Here is a 14,727-nt window from a genome sequence, read left to right on the forward strand (position 1 = left end):
TAAAAGTACACATGTAGCTGTATTTTCCACATTTTCCACATCTTAGAAATGCTGTTTCTCACAATCCTGATGAATAAAAGTTTAAATATTTAAAGATATCTACAGAATCAAACATTTACACATGTATACAAAGTCCCACATTAAGAGGCATCAATACAAAAGGAAAATATAAAGGCACAAGAGTCAATATATACAAAAATAACAGTCACTTATAAACAGAGGACGATGAATATGTTCATAGTCTTTGTTCAGGAGATAATCAGAGCTTTGAACTCACATTTAGGACGAAAGGTTTGAAAAAGGAGAAGCTCCAACTAAAGATAAACATTAGGTTTCAAAGTCTGTGGGAACATTTATATTTCAGAGGCTTAGTTTTGGCAGAAATACAACTTGTATTACTTCCAGCGCTGTAGACTGCGTGTTAGCATAGCATTGATAGTGGAGAAAATACATTTTAAAGAACGATGATACCAGTTATTCTACATCATTGTTGCACTGTTCACATTTCAAAAGTAGTTTGGATTCATTGAGAAGTATTAAATATTGGATAAAGATTATAATGAAACCCTTTAACATCATAATGAAAATACACCTTTTTTCCATTCATACATTTTTAATATATTGGTTTTAGAAACGTTGATAATTAGCACTACAGCTAAGAGGGAAGATATAAACCTTAATTTGTATTCATTTGAATGTATAGAGGGGGAACTGAGGAGGTGATATTGGCTAAAAAAGTCACTCTTAATTTAGAAATATTCAGATAATTATTCAAACAGGAGTGATTTTAATCTGTGCTCTGTAAGTTATTCTTTTAAAAGTTTTACATTTTTTAATGTACACAATCCTAGGTGTTTCAGTAATACGCTGCTGGAGGAAGATAAGAGAATATCTAGCCGTTTTTTATTTTATTGTCACATTTATTAATTAAACTTCAGTTGTTCCTGGAGGACCTTGAAGTATATTTATATTTAGCTCATTATTCCAAGTTTGCTCACCCACCAGCACCTTGTTAAAATGTTAAAGTGATGCCAGAAAACAACATTTCTGTTCCTCAAAAACTGTATAATTACTCCAGAAATATGACCAGTCAAAAAGGGTTGGTCGGCCATTTAAATTAAATTAAAGACCAATCTTTTTAATTTGGCTTATAATTTGGGGCAATAGTAATTTTTTAGTAGTATCACTGTTCATGTTTTAAGACATAACTCTTTCTGTTTGTTTACACCTTGTTTTTAATTATTGTTCCTCATTTGTTATTGTCATTTTATGTCATACTCTGTAAAAGCACTTCAAGCATGAAAGGTGTTATATAAATAAAGTTTATTATTATTAATGTCGTCTGGTTTTTTGAGCGTTATTTTCTCTTCTTTGTGAAACGCCGCTGTGTCAAATGTCCTTCTTGGGTTGCCGTACATTGCCAAAATGGGTGCGCTCTGTGAGTCTCACACTCCGCTTCTCTCTGGGGGCTCTCTCCCTCTATTCACACCACTTTTCCCCAGCTTTCAAAGACTTGTTCCTGGGTAGAAAAGCCATGTGCACCACCCTGGATCTCTGCATATGTGCCTGTGAGTCTGAGACCCTGCTAACAGCAGTGACTCTGCTGTTTTCATCTTCTTGTACATTTCATGACTTAAAAGGGGACGAAATGGACAGTTTCCTGTCCATACTGACATGAATATGTCCATGACACCGGATGTTCATGCAGTCAAACATACATTTGAATTAAAACAGTTTAATGCACTTTTAACACTCATGTACCCACGATTCAAGCTGCTTTCCTGGGTTACAAAGTGCTGTGAAGCAGCCTGTTCTCTGGCTACAGTCTGGGTGCAAGAGCCATGTGCTGCAAGGATCTCTCTGGGTGCACTCTGTGAGTCTCACACCCTGCTTCTCCGGGGTGCTGGAGAGTCATTTTCAGGCTCCTCTCCACAGTTGTCCCCCTAAAAATGATTTGTAATCATTATCTTTGCATTTAAATGATTTATTTTATCATTAATATGGTTCCCTAACACAATGCACATAGTCTTGAGCTCACTGGGGTCTGGGGTCCTGCATATGCATTAATCAGGCATTTTAACACTTTTTTCCATTAAAATGATTTTTATTCCCTATCATTGGGCTATATAAATCAAATTCCGGGTTACGTGGAGCACAATTGTAACTTTTACTATTTAAATGTATTTGTATTATATATTTTTGGGCAATAAAAGTGACATTTCTGGGTGACTTTGTCAGTTTATGGAACTTAGCCAACAAATCCTGGAGGTTCCAGGCCGAATTTGGGAGCTCATAGGCGGCCTGCCATGAGCCCCCACCCGTGGAAAGAAGAAAAAGGTGAAAAAAACGGTCAATTATATCTTAAAATAATCAAAAATGAAGTTTTGAAAAATTCTCGAAAAAATTACTAAGTGCCAACGGAGAAGGGGCTCAAAAAAGCTCCTTCGGGCCGAAGCCCCGGACACTTTTCCACTTCTCCGTTGCAACTTACAACGGAGAGGGGAAACCAAGCTTCCCCTTCTCCGTCAAAAAAATGTATTCATCCATTTCAGACTACTGTCTGCACGAAATCGGAAACCCGGTTTTTGAGAGGACTCAGAAAAAAAAACGGGTGTCTGATTTCATGGAGGAATGTATCCGCTCCATGTGCACTCTGGCTCTGATACATTTGTTGCCTGGACACCCGCCAGCCTGGTTCTTGCCAAACTTTAAGTTTGCAAACTGGTCTCTGGACGAATGTAAGGGGAGTTTGAGGGGACTCTACCTGCATTATGAGATACTATTTTGGGATACATTTTCTCACTTTCACCCCTTTTCTATGGATCTCCGAAAAGTGAACTCAGACTTTTTCTGACTGTGGAGGAATGCAAGGGGAGTTGACAGGGGAATGATGCACTATTTTTGGATACTTTTTTTCATTTTCAGCCCTTTTCCAAGGATGAATTGAAACTTATTTGTTTTACATTTTGGTCAATTTGACCCAGTTCTGGTAACCACATTGCCTGGAGGATAGGACCGAGATATGACAGACTCTCTGGCCGCCTCACAAGTCACTATTGTCGGACACTTTCTTTGTTTTACCCCGGTTCAAGCACTCTTTCCTCCTTTGACCATAAAACGTGTTTCCTGCTGGGGTACTGCCTGGTTCCGGGGCACCCCAAACCCTCTCATGGTTGGGGCACCATGAATTGATGCATCAGACCCAATGTTGCCATCACCAGCCCCGCGTTGGTGCGGAGGTGGGACAATTTAACCCGGTCGTATACCATGCATTGAAGCATTGGACCCATTGTTGCAATCACCGGTTACGCTAACGCATATAAACGGAGAACAAATCCTGGAGGTTCCAGGCAGAATTTGGGTACTCATAGGCGGCTCATAGGCGGCCTGCCATGCACACCCACCCGTGGAAAGAAGAAGAAGAAAAAAGTAAAGAAAACGATCAATTATATCTTAAAATAATCAAAAATGAAGTTTTAAAAAATTGTCGAAAAAACGACTGAGTGCCAACGGAGAAGGGGCTCGAAAAAGCTCAAGCTGTTGGCGCTTCGGTCCGAAGCCCTGGACACTTTTCCCCCTCTCCGTCGCAACTTACAACGGAGAGGGGAAAATCAGGTTCCCCTACTCCGTTGAAAAAGTTCATTCATCCATTTCAGACTACTGTCTGCACGAAATGGGAAACCCGTTTTTTGAGAGGACTCAGAACAAAAACGGCTGTCTGATGTCCTGGAGGAATTCATCCGCTAAATGTGCACTCTGGCTCGGATAGATTTGTTGCCTGGAGACCCCCCAGCCTGGTTCTTACCAAACTTTAAGTTTTTGAACTGGTCTCTGGAGAAATGTAAAGGGAGTTTGAGGGGACTCGACCCGCATTATGAGACACTATTTTTGGATACATTTTCTCAGTTTCGACCAATTTCTGTGGTTCTCCAAAAAGATAACTCAGACTTTTTTCTGACTGGAGGAATGTAAGGGGAGTTGACAGGGCACTCTACCCGCCTTATGAGGCACTATTTTCGGATACTTTTTTTCCATTTTCACCAGTTTTCCCTGGTTCTCCAAAAACTTTAATCTGACTATTTTGCCTGTGGAGGAATGATATGGGAGTTGACAGGGGACTCTACCCAGGTTATGAGGCACTATTTTCAAATACTTTTTTACATTTTCACCCCTTTTTTACGGTTCTCCAAAAAGTTAACTCAGACTTTTTTCTGACTCTGGAGGAATGTAAGGGGAGTTGAAAGGGGACTCTACCCGCCTTATGAGGCACTATTTTCGGATACTTTTTTACATTTTCTTCACAGCCTGCTCTTTGGTTTCACGGGTTCACTCTGCATCTATTTACACCAGTTTTCCCAACATTCCAAACCCTAAAAATTAAAAATTAGGTCTGTCACTTTGGGTAACCGCACCATTCTCGGAGGTCTCCCGAGAGTGGACGTCCATTTCCTCTAAATTGTGGAATGGCTCAGGGTTGGTGAAGGGGAAATCCTGGCGTGGAGTAGAAACAGGAGCAGGATTGGGAGTGGCACGAGAAGCAGCAGCCGAGGTAGAGAGAGCAGAGATCTGGCAAGCTAACTCTGAGACATGATGAGCCATGGATTGATTACTCTCGACTTACGCCCGGATGAGCTGGTCGTGTTGACCCAGAAGGGAACCCTGACTAGACAGAGCATGATGGACTGTGGCGGGATCCGATACAGTGCCTGCGGGGTTCTTCTTGGCCAGTTCTTCTGTTAGGCTTCATGTGGAATGATTGGAGATGAGAACCCGCATGCAAGCACTAAGACTGAAACAGTGGTGAAGTGTCAAAAAAGGGGCCTGGAAGTTCGTTTACCCCTGAAGAATAAACAAAGACTTGGCGAAGACTGAGGATGAGAACCAGGGTTTTAAGCAGGTGCAGGTGAGTAGTGGCAATCAGCGAGATGATCAACAGCTGGAGCGGTGTGGAGACGGAAATCCAAATGTAGGTCAGCTACGCCCAGCCAGGAAGACAGACAGACAACAACAGAGGAAAAAGAGGAAGGCCGCAATGTGGATCCTCACAAAGATGAATCCATGAGGATGTCAACAATCCTATGGGAGCCATCAGGGAAGTAGTATGATGAGAGTCAGGCAGGACCGCAGAGACATGTTCAGCCACGACTCAGGATCCCGGCGTATATATAGACACCAAAAAGACATTTGGGGGAAGCTGGGTTATTCGGAACATGAGAGTACACAGGTACAGACAGACAGAAGGAAGAAGTAAGGTGTCCCCCGACAGTCTAAGCCTATAGCAGCTAAACTAACGTGTCTACGTACATGCACTCCCTTAGGATAGGGTGAGGGAAAAGAGTAGGAATCAAGGTGTATGCGCCACATCTATACCATGAGCGCATTGCTCTTAAAAAGTGTTTTGGCTCTGACACCAATCAACAGTTGTGCGTCGACTTGGCAGGGATCAAGGCACGTATATGCCTCTCCCTGCTTCCACCGTCTACACACAACCAAATATCATAAACACGTTGGATAGTAAAAGTGCAGTCGGATTCTCTAAAGTACCAAAGTCTCTTCTCCTAAATCCTTTTGAATTCTCCAATACACTATTCCTTAACCCTATGACGTTTCACACAGAGGTCAAGGGATAGGGTTAGGAGCTGATTTTTGGACTATTCAACTGCAACCCAGCTCTTCCAGTCCGAGGAGAGTCTGACTTCCTTCCTCTCTCTCTTATCTTGTTGGTCCTTGATTCGAAGGTAGCGATCGAGGAAGGCTTTTCTCCAGAGAGGATCAACGATCTGGATCAAATCGTAGCGGGCGAAGATTTCCATCAGTGATCGTCAGTGTGGTACGATCCAGATCCAGATCCAGAGAAACCCAGCAGGATGTTTAACCTCACTGTGATTCCCTTCAGGCAGAATTATTGCCTGTTTATGCTGTTACATTTCCTCTGACCTCTGACCTCTGACACTGTGACTCAGGGTCAGTTCACTCCTTTTAAAATGAGACTTTCTCTACAGTCCTTCAACAAGTGGCTTAATCCATGAGGAGAGGTTTCTATGGAAACTCAGATTTAAATTGGTTAAACAGAAAGTGCTTTGATTTGGATTTAATGTTTGAGGTAATGAGGAACGAGAGGAAACAGAAAGTGAGGTATGTTGTCGGAGTTGTTTAGATTAAGTATGTTTTAACACATGTAAATGCTGTGTAAACTCTGTGTGTTTATTATGAATATTTAATTAGATTGGAAAGGTGAAAGCACTCGACTGCTGCTGTAATGAGAGGAAAAAGGGAGCTGCAAAGTTAGCAAAACGCGTTGATTTGTGGTCATTTTGCAGCAAAATGAGCGATTAAATGTTCATTGTTTTACTTAGAAAATATAAATTTTACACCTTTATTGAAAGTACATATTTATCTGTATTTTCCACATCTTAGAAATGCTGTTTCTCACAATTCTGATGAATAAAAGTTTAAATATTTAAAGATATCTACAGAATCAAACATTTACACATGTATACAAAGTCCCACATTAAGAGGCATCAATACAAAAGGAAAATATAACGGCACAAGAGTCAATATATACAAAAATAACAGTCACTTATAAACAGAGGACGATGAATATGTTCATAGTCTTTGTTCAGGAGATAATCAGAGCTTTGAACTCACATTTAGGAGGAAAGGTTTGAAAAAGGAGAAGCTCCAACTAAAGATAAACATTAGGTTTCAAAGTCAGTGGGAACATTTATATTTCAGAGGTTTAGTTTTGGCAGAAATAAAACTTGTATTACTTCCAGCGCTGTAGACTGCGTGTTAGCATAGCATTGATAGTGGAGAAAATACATTTTAAAGAACGATGATACCAGTTTTTCTACATTGTTGTTGCACTGTTCACATTTCAAAAGTAGTTTGGATTCATCAAGAAGTATTAAATATTGGATAAAGATTATAATGAAACCCTTTAAAATCATAATGAAAATACACCTTTTTTCTCTTACCTGTTGTATTCATACATTTTAAAGTCACATTTTTTATATATTGGTTTTAGAAACGTTGATAATTAGCACTACAGCTAAGAGAGAAGATATAAACCTTAATTTGTATTCATTTGAATGTATAGAGCGGGAACTGAGGAGGTGATATTGGCTAAAAAGTCACTGTTTATTCAGAAATATTCAGATAATTATTCAAACAGGAGTGATTTTAATCTGTGCTCTGTAAGTTATTCTTTTAAAGGTTTTTCATTATTCTTTTTTTAATGTAAACAATCCTAGGTGTTTCAGTAATACGCTGCTGGAGGAAGATAAGAGAATATCTAGCAGTTTTTTATTTTATTGTCACATTTATTAATTAAACTTCAGTTGTTCCTGGAGGAAAAGTGGTGTGAATAGAGGGAGAGAGCCCCCAGAGAGAAGCGGAGTGTGAGACTCACAGAGCGCACCCATTTTGGAGAGCAATGTACGGCAACCCAAGAAGGACATTTGACCCAGCGGCGTTTCACAAAGAAGAGAAAAAACACTCAAACAACCAGACGACATTAATAATAATAAACTTTATTTATATAACACCTTTCATGCTTGAAGTGCTTTTACAGAGTATGACATAAAATGACAATAACAAATGAGGAATAATAATTAAAAACAAGGTGTAAACAAACAGAAAGAGTTATATCTTAAAACATGAACAGTGATACTACTAACAAATTACTATTGCCCCAAATTATAAGCCAAATTAAAAAGAAAGGTCTTTAATTTAATTAAAATGTTTTGAATCTGAACGAGAGAGATGAGCTATTGTTATTACAACGTGAGTTCCAGATTATTTGAGAATAACTCCTTTTAGTGGGTTCATTACATTCTTATAATAAGTGAGAAAACTGGAGAAATAAGAAACTGTAAATGTAGAGAATAATTTATGGCATTAATAATGAATATCTTAACTGTGAATGTCTTTCATTTGATTTAAAATCAGAAATGTTTTAGTCCGGTCAAAACATTCTCTGTTGAGATTCCTGGAAAAAAGGGAAATTTCATTCAAATATAGGACAAGTATTGCTAAATATGAAAGAGCTTCCCTAGCTTGTGAATTTCTTTGATGTCCTATTTGGGTTGCCTTTCGTAAAATCGGGTGGTCATACTGTATTGGACAGTTACGTACGGCAACCCAAATAGGACATTTGACGTCCAGACGGCTGCCTGATTTGCACTGCATGTGTTGGTCTGCCATAAAGTTATAAACGATAAGAAATACGATAACAGAGAAATTCCAAAGCTGGGAAAGACCTTTCAGATTTAGCAATAATTGTCTAAAGAAAAAAACTGATTTAATAACAGAGTTTCGTTCTTGAATCAACTTTTTTATGGAAAATATTTAAAGTAATTTCCCTTTTTTCCAGGAAGCTCAACAGAGAACGTTTTGGCCGGACTAACACATTTCTAATTTTACATAAAATGAAAGACATTCACAGTTAAGAATTATGTATAAATTATTAATGCCATAAATGATTGAATTTACTCAACCCACTAAAAGGAGTTATTCTCAAATAATCGGGAAATTACATTGCAATAAAAATAATTAGGTTGTCGGGATTTTGGAGTTTTTTTCTCTACTTGGCGAAACACTTCTGTGTCAAATGTCCTACTTGTGTTGCCGTACATAGCTTTCCAAATTGGCTGATATCGGGAAGTCACAGCGCCATCTTGTATACGGGCGTCTTGAATTCATATATCTTTTAAACAAGATCAGCGCCACAGTATCATACTATATTTCCATTCCTTTGTTTAACACATAGAGAATTGTTGCACTGTTTATTGTTCATGATTATTTATAGCTTGTTGTTATAAGTGTGTACGGAGGAATGTGTCAGAAAAAGATGGATTCAGCAAGTGCCTCGATCTGTATTTATTGTTAATATTCCTCACGTTATTTATCAGAACAAGGCCTCCTATTCTCAGATTATACATTTCTAAACCTTCACCCTCACACAGAAATCCTCTCTTGATCTAATTGTTATTGATTAGCTGGAATCAGAAATATTAGCCAGTTTATATTATTGTTTTTTTTTTACTTTGTATTAAAACGTGACCTTTTGAAATATTGTAAAGTACTGTAAGAGAATAGCAAAGCTTTCCAAATGCACATTAAATACGTCTTTTCACTTCAATCTTTGTGTGGTTTGTTACTAACACAATATAATGTGTGAAAAATATAAATCATTTATCAATTTGTCTTTTCTTATTTTCATTGGAAGAACATTCAGAAAAGGTGTGTGTGTGTGTGTGTGTGTGTGTGTGTGAATCTTTTGAAGAAGCTTGCTTTGTTTTTAATTCATGTTTTTAATAATAATGAATGTATTCACAGAAGCAGTTTGAACAGTTAAACGTATTATCACATATCAAATTTAACATTTCTGCATTTCAATCCTCTTTTATCTCAGTAAGTGCAAAGAAATGTAATTAAAAAGACAGACAGAAGGTAAACATCAACGGGAACAGCAGAAGAAGACAGACAGGAAGTAAACAGGCACAGTATGGGCTCTGCAGTGTTTTAATAACATATCTCCCCCCCCCCCCTGATGTCCATTGAGTTGTATTCAAAACATATGATGTTCAGATTTGTTTTTGTATAAAAGAAATGAAAGAAAAGGTGGCTTTAGGGTCTGCGCTGCTGGCTGACGGCGGTCAGACGGCCACATCACCTGACTAATCAGGTACCGGTAACAATTTAGTACCTGACACCCATCTCTAGTTACAGGTAGCCACATGCAGAACTAGCAGGGGCTGTCACACTCCAGGTGTTACTTGTTGAGCTCGTCGTAAAGAACGTGGTCCAGCTCTTGGAGAGCATTGATCAGAACCTCGCTGGCTGCAGCTCCTTTATTTCGCACCGTGTCCACCACCTCTCGTGCTCCCTTATTTCGGGATTTGGTTCTGGCTGACTCCATTTCAGATTCACTGATCACTTTAGACTCAAAGAGTTTATCCAGAAGGTCGTTCAGGAGAGGTGAAGAAACTCTTTGAATGAACTCTGTCCGAACTGAGAGCAGCCACTTGTCTGCTGGGACTCTGCTCTCTGCTGGGACTCTGCTCTCTGCTGGGACTCTACTCTCTGCTGAGACTCTGCTCTCTGCTGAGACTCTGCTCTCTGCTGGGACTCTGCTCTCTGCTGAGACTCTGCTCTCTGCTGAGACTCTGCTCTCTGCTGAGACTCTGCTCTCTGCTGGGACTCTACTCTCTGCTGAGACTCTGCTCTCTGCTGAGACTCTGCCCTCTGCTGAGACTATGCTCTCTGCTGGGACATTTCTCTGGGACAATTCATTTCTTGGACCTGGTAGATAAACAGGGAAAATACTTTTGTTAACCAACAGTCAAATTAAACAGATCTCTTAAACATTAAAGTAACTCGACAATCCCAGAGGTGGATTTCTGTTCACTTAAAGTTATAATATGTAACATTTCCTCATTCAAATGTATAAAAACTCCTACACCTGTATTATTTATACTTGGTTGAGTTGTGTACATAGATTATCCCAAATGGTTCAGAGAGATGGGTCATTTTAAAGGTAACAGTATCGTTCATCACGGTCTCCTGTAATGCTGTAATCCACTTAAGCATGAGAAGCTGAAGACTAGAACTCCCATGATGCCACGCTGTTTCACCACCACACCTCACTAGTTATTACTATAGTTTGAGAACATTACAGGTTGTGTTTAATGTCGTAACGATGCGTTGCCATGGAGCCTTAATAGAGAAGGCTATGAGATGGAGCTTTAGAGTTATCAGTCTATCACTGGGTCTGAGCTCAGGTGGAGTCTTTACCTTCCAGTGACAGGAGATAATTCCAGACTACGTTTCCACCTTGGTCCTTGACCCTCAAATCCACGGTCTCTGTGCTCGTCTTCAGGGAAACTTGAAATGTCGGATCGTAATCTGGTCCAAGACTTGATTCAAATCTTTTACTCTGAAAACCAAAAGCAGAAGTTAAACGTTTATCTGTTTCTTTCGTGATTGTGGATCCACATCAGTGGCGGCGCCAGGAGGCTATCCTGGAAAATGTCTTTTTTTTTATTGATTATTGATTCGAAAGTAATATGCTACAGTACAGTACAAGTAGCTTACTTCTGGGTCTCTGTGTTTCATTCAAGCTCTGCTCTGTGTGTGTGTGGCACGAGCCATTTTGTGTGCGTGCCAGTGGGTATCTACTGGAGATCGTTGTGGTTAGCATCTGGTGCTAGCTAGCCAAGCTAACGGATATAAGGAGCTTTTTCAACAAAAAGGTGGAGGGAGAACTCTCTCCTGTCACACTGAGAGTCTCAGATAACCTCAGCTCAGGTGAAGTAAAGGACTCTCTCAGTGTTTAGATAGTTCACTTTAGTCTAGTTATCTCAGTGGGTCTCAAACGGTTTGGTCACGATTTATGTAAATAAGTATTTCCGAGGCACACGTTTATATGATCAGTATAAAAAAATAAGAGCATAAATGAAAAACAGTTATGAAATACTATATGACAGTAAAACAAGAATACAGTTTTAAAAGGGGAGTGATTAATAAAATATCCATAAAGAAATCTGTTTCATATGGGTGTTGAGAGATGTATCCATAGATCTCTTAATGCTGCTCTCAAAGTGCACCAGATTGATGCTTTGAACTTCACTATTTAAAAAAAGATCTTTGGATCCCAGAGGAGGTTAGGTCCACTCCCCACTTGTAAAATAGCACTTTACCCTGCTGCTTACACCTATATGCCGTGAGCTGATTATTGAGCTTTCATTGTAACAGTCACGGGTACACTGTGTATATGCGTGGGGAGTGTTGCAGTAGAAAATGCAACTGTAGCGCTAGTGCATTAATGGGAAACCCTAAATGTTTGAGCACCCTCTATGAAACGTCAAGCTACCCCACAGCACCCCCTAGAGAAAATCTCTTGCGCCGCCACTGATCCACATGCAGATACATGTGTGTTAATGATCATTGTGTTCCTTTAGAGGAGTATCAGTGACTCACCTTAGGCTGAATGAAGAAGTCCTCAGGTTCACAGTGCACACTGTAACCTTTGTACAGTTCCAGCTCACAGTCGGAGGAGATTGTGATGTTCACAGCACGTTTGTGTTGATCAGCAACCTTCAGTAACAGAGTAACTTTAGTTATGCTCAGATAGTCAAGGCAACTTTATTTAAAGATCACATTAAACAACAACAAACGTTGACAGACCTGCTCCACAAAGTGATGAGATACACAATCAATCACAAAATAATTATAAGTATGTATTGCCTTTGTAAAGGAATATTAACTTTAATATTAGATTATTTTAATTCTTTGAGATAAGCTATTGAAGAAGCTATTCCAACGTTAACCAAAACACAAACCGTTTGTGTCAGTTATAAAACACAAAAGGCTGCTGCCCAAGCTGTAACATGTGGCTGGTAGGGATGAGATCACGTTGTCTTGGCAGTGATTCATCTCAGCAGGTCTTTCAGTTCTGTGTGATGTGTTTAACATTCATGCCATCAGTTTCCTCAGACAGAAAGACATGCTGAGAGAGAATCATACAAAACCACAAAGAGCGATGTGAAGATTTACAGTTCAGATAGATCTTATTCTTCTCCCAGCACGAGAAGGTTTGAGAAGAGGAGCAGTGTGTGAGGAAACAGCTGTGGTTTAAACCAGTGTTTAGTCTGATGGTGAGCACATGGCCTTACCTCCTTCTTAGGGACGTTTTTCTGCAGCAGATGTACATCCAGTGTTTGCTTCTCTCTGACCGGGGGTCGTAGGAACACCAGAATCTTGCCCTTTATCCGCAGAAGCAGAACCCTTTTAAAGATATCCCAGACCAGGCCAAAGAGAGAGAGGTGAGGCACCTTCACCACCACGTGAGTGCGTGTGACCTCCAGCGGCTCCAAGATGCTCAGGCCTTCATCAGTGATGTGGACGACAGACAACAGGCCGTCCAGGAGCAGCGCTGTGGAGCAAAGAGCTGGTCATCTGTTGCATTGCTGCTGAAACAGCTTCATCATATTCAATGTCACACCACTTTAGTTCAGAGCTAATGTTCATCTAATGTCATTCACTTTGGAGCCTCACTAGGATGTACCAGTTTATATCCTTCACCTTTTACTCTAATGGTTCATTATTGTTCCGCCCCCTGTGCTCTTTCTGGATGTGAGCATTTGCTGTTATGCATAAACTTTATTAATTCTTTTTTATTCACCAGACTGCTGAAATGTTTGTAATCTGCTGCCAGAACAGCTTGACTGTGTCCGGTCTCATGTCTGAGTGATTCTCTAGATGTGTGAAGAGTTTTCTAAGGCTTTAAGGGCGTAAAGAGTCTACCGCTGAGCATGCTGTGGACTGACCAATCACAGTTTAAATCTCTTTAATATTACAGAGACAGCAGAGGGTCCAAAGAAAAACGAACTCAGTATTTAGAGCTGCATTGCATCGTATGCTTCAATAATGATGTCATGCAACACATCGACTATGTTAAATGGATGATTTAATAATTTCATTCTTCTTCTTTTGAAATAGATTTGGTGCCTGAATTATACTGTTGCTATATTTGTTAGACTAGTTTGATAAAGCTGCTTTATAACTCTTGAACGCTAGTGAATAGTATAAAGTGCTAATCATTATATAAGTGTATTTGTTAACACTATGTCTTTACCATCCTCTGTCTCACTGTGTGGCAGGTGGAGCTGGCAGACGGCAGCTTCATCAGAACTCTTCACGTTGAACAGCGGCCCCGCTGCCTGCTTGCCAGCTGATTGGAGGAAGCTCTCCTCCCAAGGGACCGTCCTGTACAGAAGCTCCGCCTCCTGAGCCATGACGAACACCAGGCCAGTCGAAGCACACTGGAACTCACCTGGACCAGGACACCTGAACCTGTAGACACACAGGGGACAGGTTACTACACCAAGCCTTCACTGGCCTGTGTTCTGACTGACAGGTGTTCATCCAGCTGGAGTCTGACCTGGAGGAGGGTTTGTTGAAAGATCTGAAACACCTGATGATTACAGGAACATCACTGAAGATGTGTCCACATGCATCAGAATGTGTGTGTAAACACATTTTCATTAAATTAACAAAATCTCTAGTCCAGCGAGGATCTAGACTGCTACAAGAAAACAATCCTTCCTACACACAGAGGCATTATTTTATTTACGTCTGTTGGAAAGAGATTGGATGCAATACCTCAAGGTGAAAGACATGAAATCAAACACAATGAAATGAATATATATTTGTAATGTGTTTAAAATAATGTTTGGTCATGTTATAGGATTACCTGTATGAAGACTCAGTTGTGTGTTCAGGTGAGAAGGATTCAGGAGCCTGGATCAAACAAAGTTAGTTATTTTAATAGAAATCAAGTTAAGTTCTAGCTTCATGAAACCAAACCACAATTCCACAACATATTCAGACCAATTTGAAAAATGCAAATGAGTCTGGATCATCTGAGTTCATCGCCAATTTCAAACGGGATATTAACGGGTTAACATGTTACAGCCGTACCAGCCAATCACAGCACAGTATTACCAGCCAATCACAGTAACAGCCCATTGGGGCGGGATATTGTTTAGGTTTCTAGATAAATTGCCAGCATTTAACTTGACAGCCCTAATAAATGAAATAAATATACTCCACTCTGTTCAACTGCTCCTCTCTCACCTTTCTATCTGTCTTCACTTCCTGCTCCACATCGGAGTCACCTGATGGAGAGAGGTGGGGACAGAGAAAAATAATAATAATTATTGT

The 14,727-nt window shown here is 40.0% G+C and overlaps 2 protein-coding genes across 2 annotated transcripts in view; both read right to left on the reverse strand.

Moving 5' to 3' along the window:
- LOC307034964 (NACHT, LRR and PYD domains-containing protein 12-like) overlaps positions 1–14,727 on the reverse strand; it is a gene marked incomplete at both ends in the record, with an annotated part of 129,324 nt that overhangs the window by 42,803 nt on the left and 71,794 nt on the right. The window lies entirely within an intron of this gene.
- LOC307036167 (uncharacterized protein) lies at positions 7,513–14,401 on the reverse strand. The gene is made up of 6 exons (XM_079676243.1): positions 14,258–14,401; positions 13,640–13,857; positions 12,678–12,937; positions 11,983–12,099; positions 10,798–10,939; positions 7,513–10,305 (listed from the first exon to the last, which is right to left on the reverse strand). Exons 2-6 carry the CDS (start codon positions 13,797–13,799, stop codon positions 9,776–9,778), a joined length of 1,209 nt encoding a protein of 402 aa, XP_079532369.1. The 5' UTR covers positions 13,800–13,857; positions 14,258–14,401; the 3' UTR covers positions 7,513–9,775.

Source organism: Notothenia rossii (genome assembly GCF_949606895.1).
Source record: "Notothenia rossii genome assembly, chromosome: 4".
In the NCBI taxonomy this organism is placed as follows: domain Eukaryota; kingdom Metazoa; phylum Chordata; class Actinopteri; order Perciformes; family Nototheniidae; genus Notothenia; species Notothenia rossii.

Bases quoted from the DNA above. Each gene is read 5' to 3' on its own strand.
- LOC307036167 (XM_079676243.1), bottom strand. From the start codon at position 13,799: ATGGCTCAGGAGGCGGAGCTTCTGTACAGGACGGTCCCTTGGGAGGAG. The intron at 12,938-13,639 runs GTAAAGACATAG...TTTGCTCCACAG, and splicing joins ACACAGTGAGACAGAGGATG to CGCTGCTCCTGGACGGCCTG. The intron at 10,306-10,797 runs GTAAAGACTCCA...TTTATCTACCAG, and splicing joins TTATCTCCTGTCACTGGAAG to GTCCAAGAAATGAATTGTCC.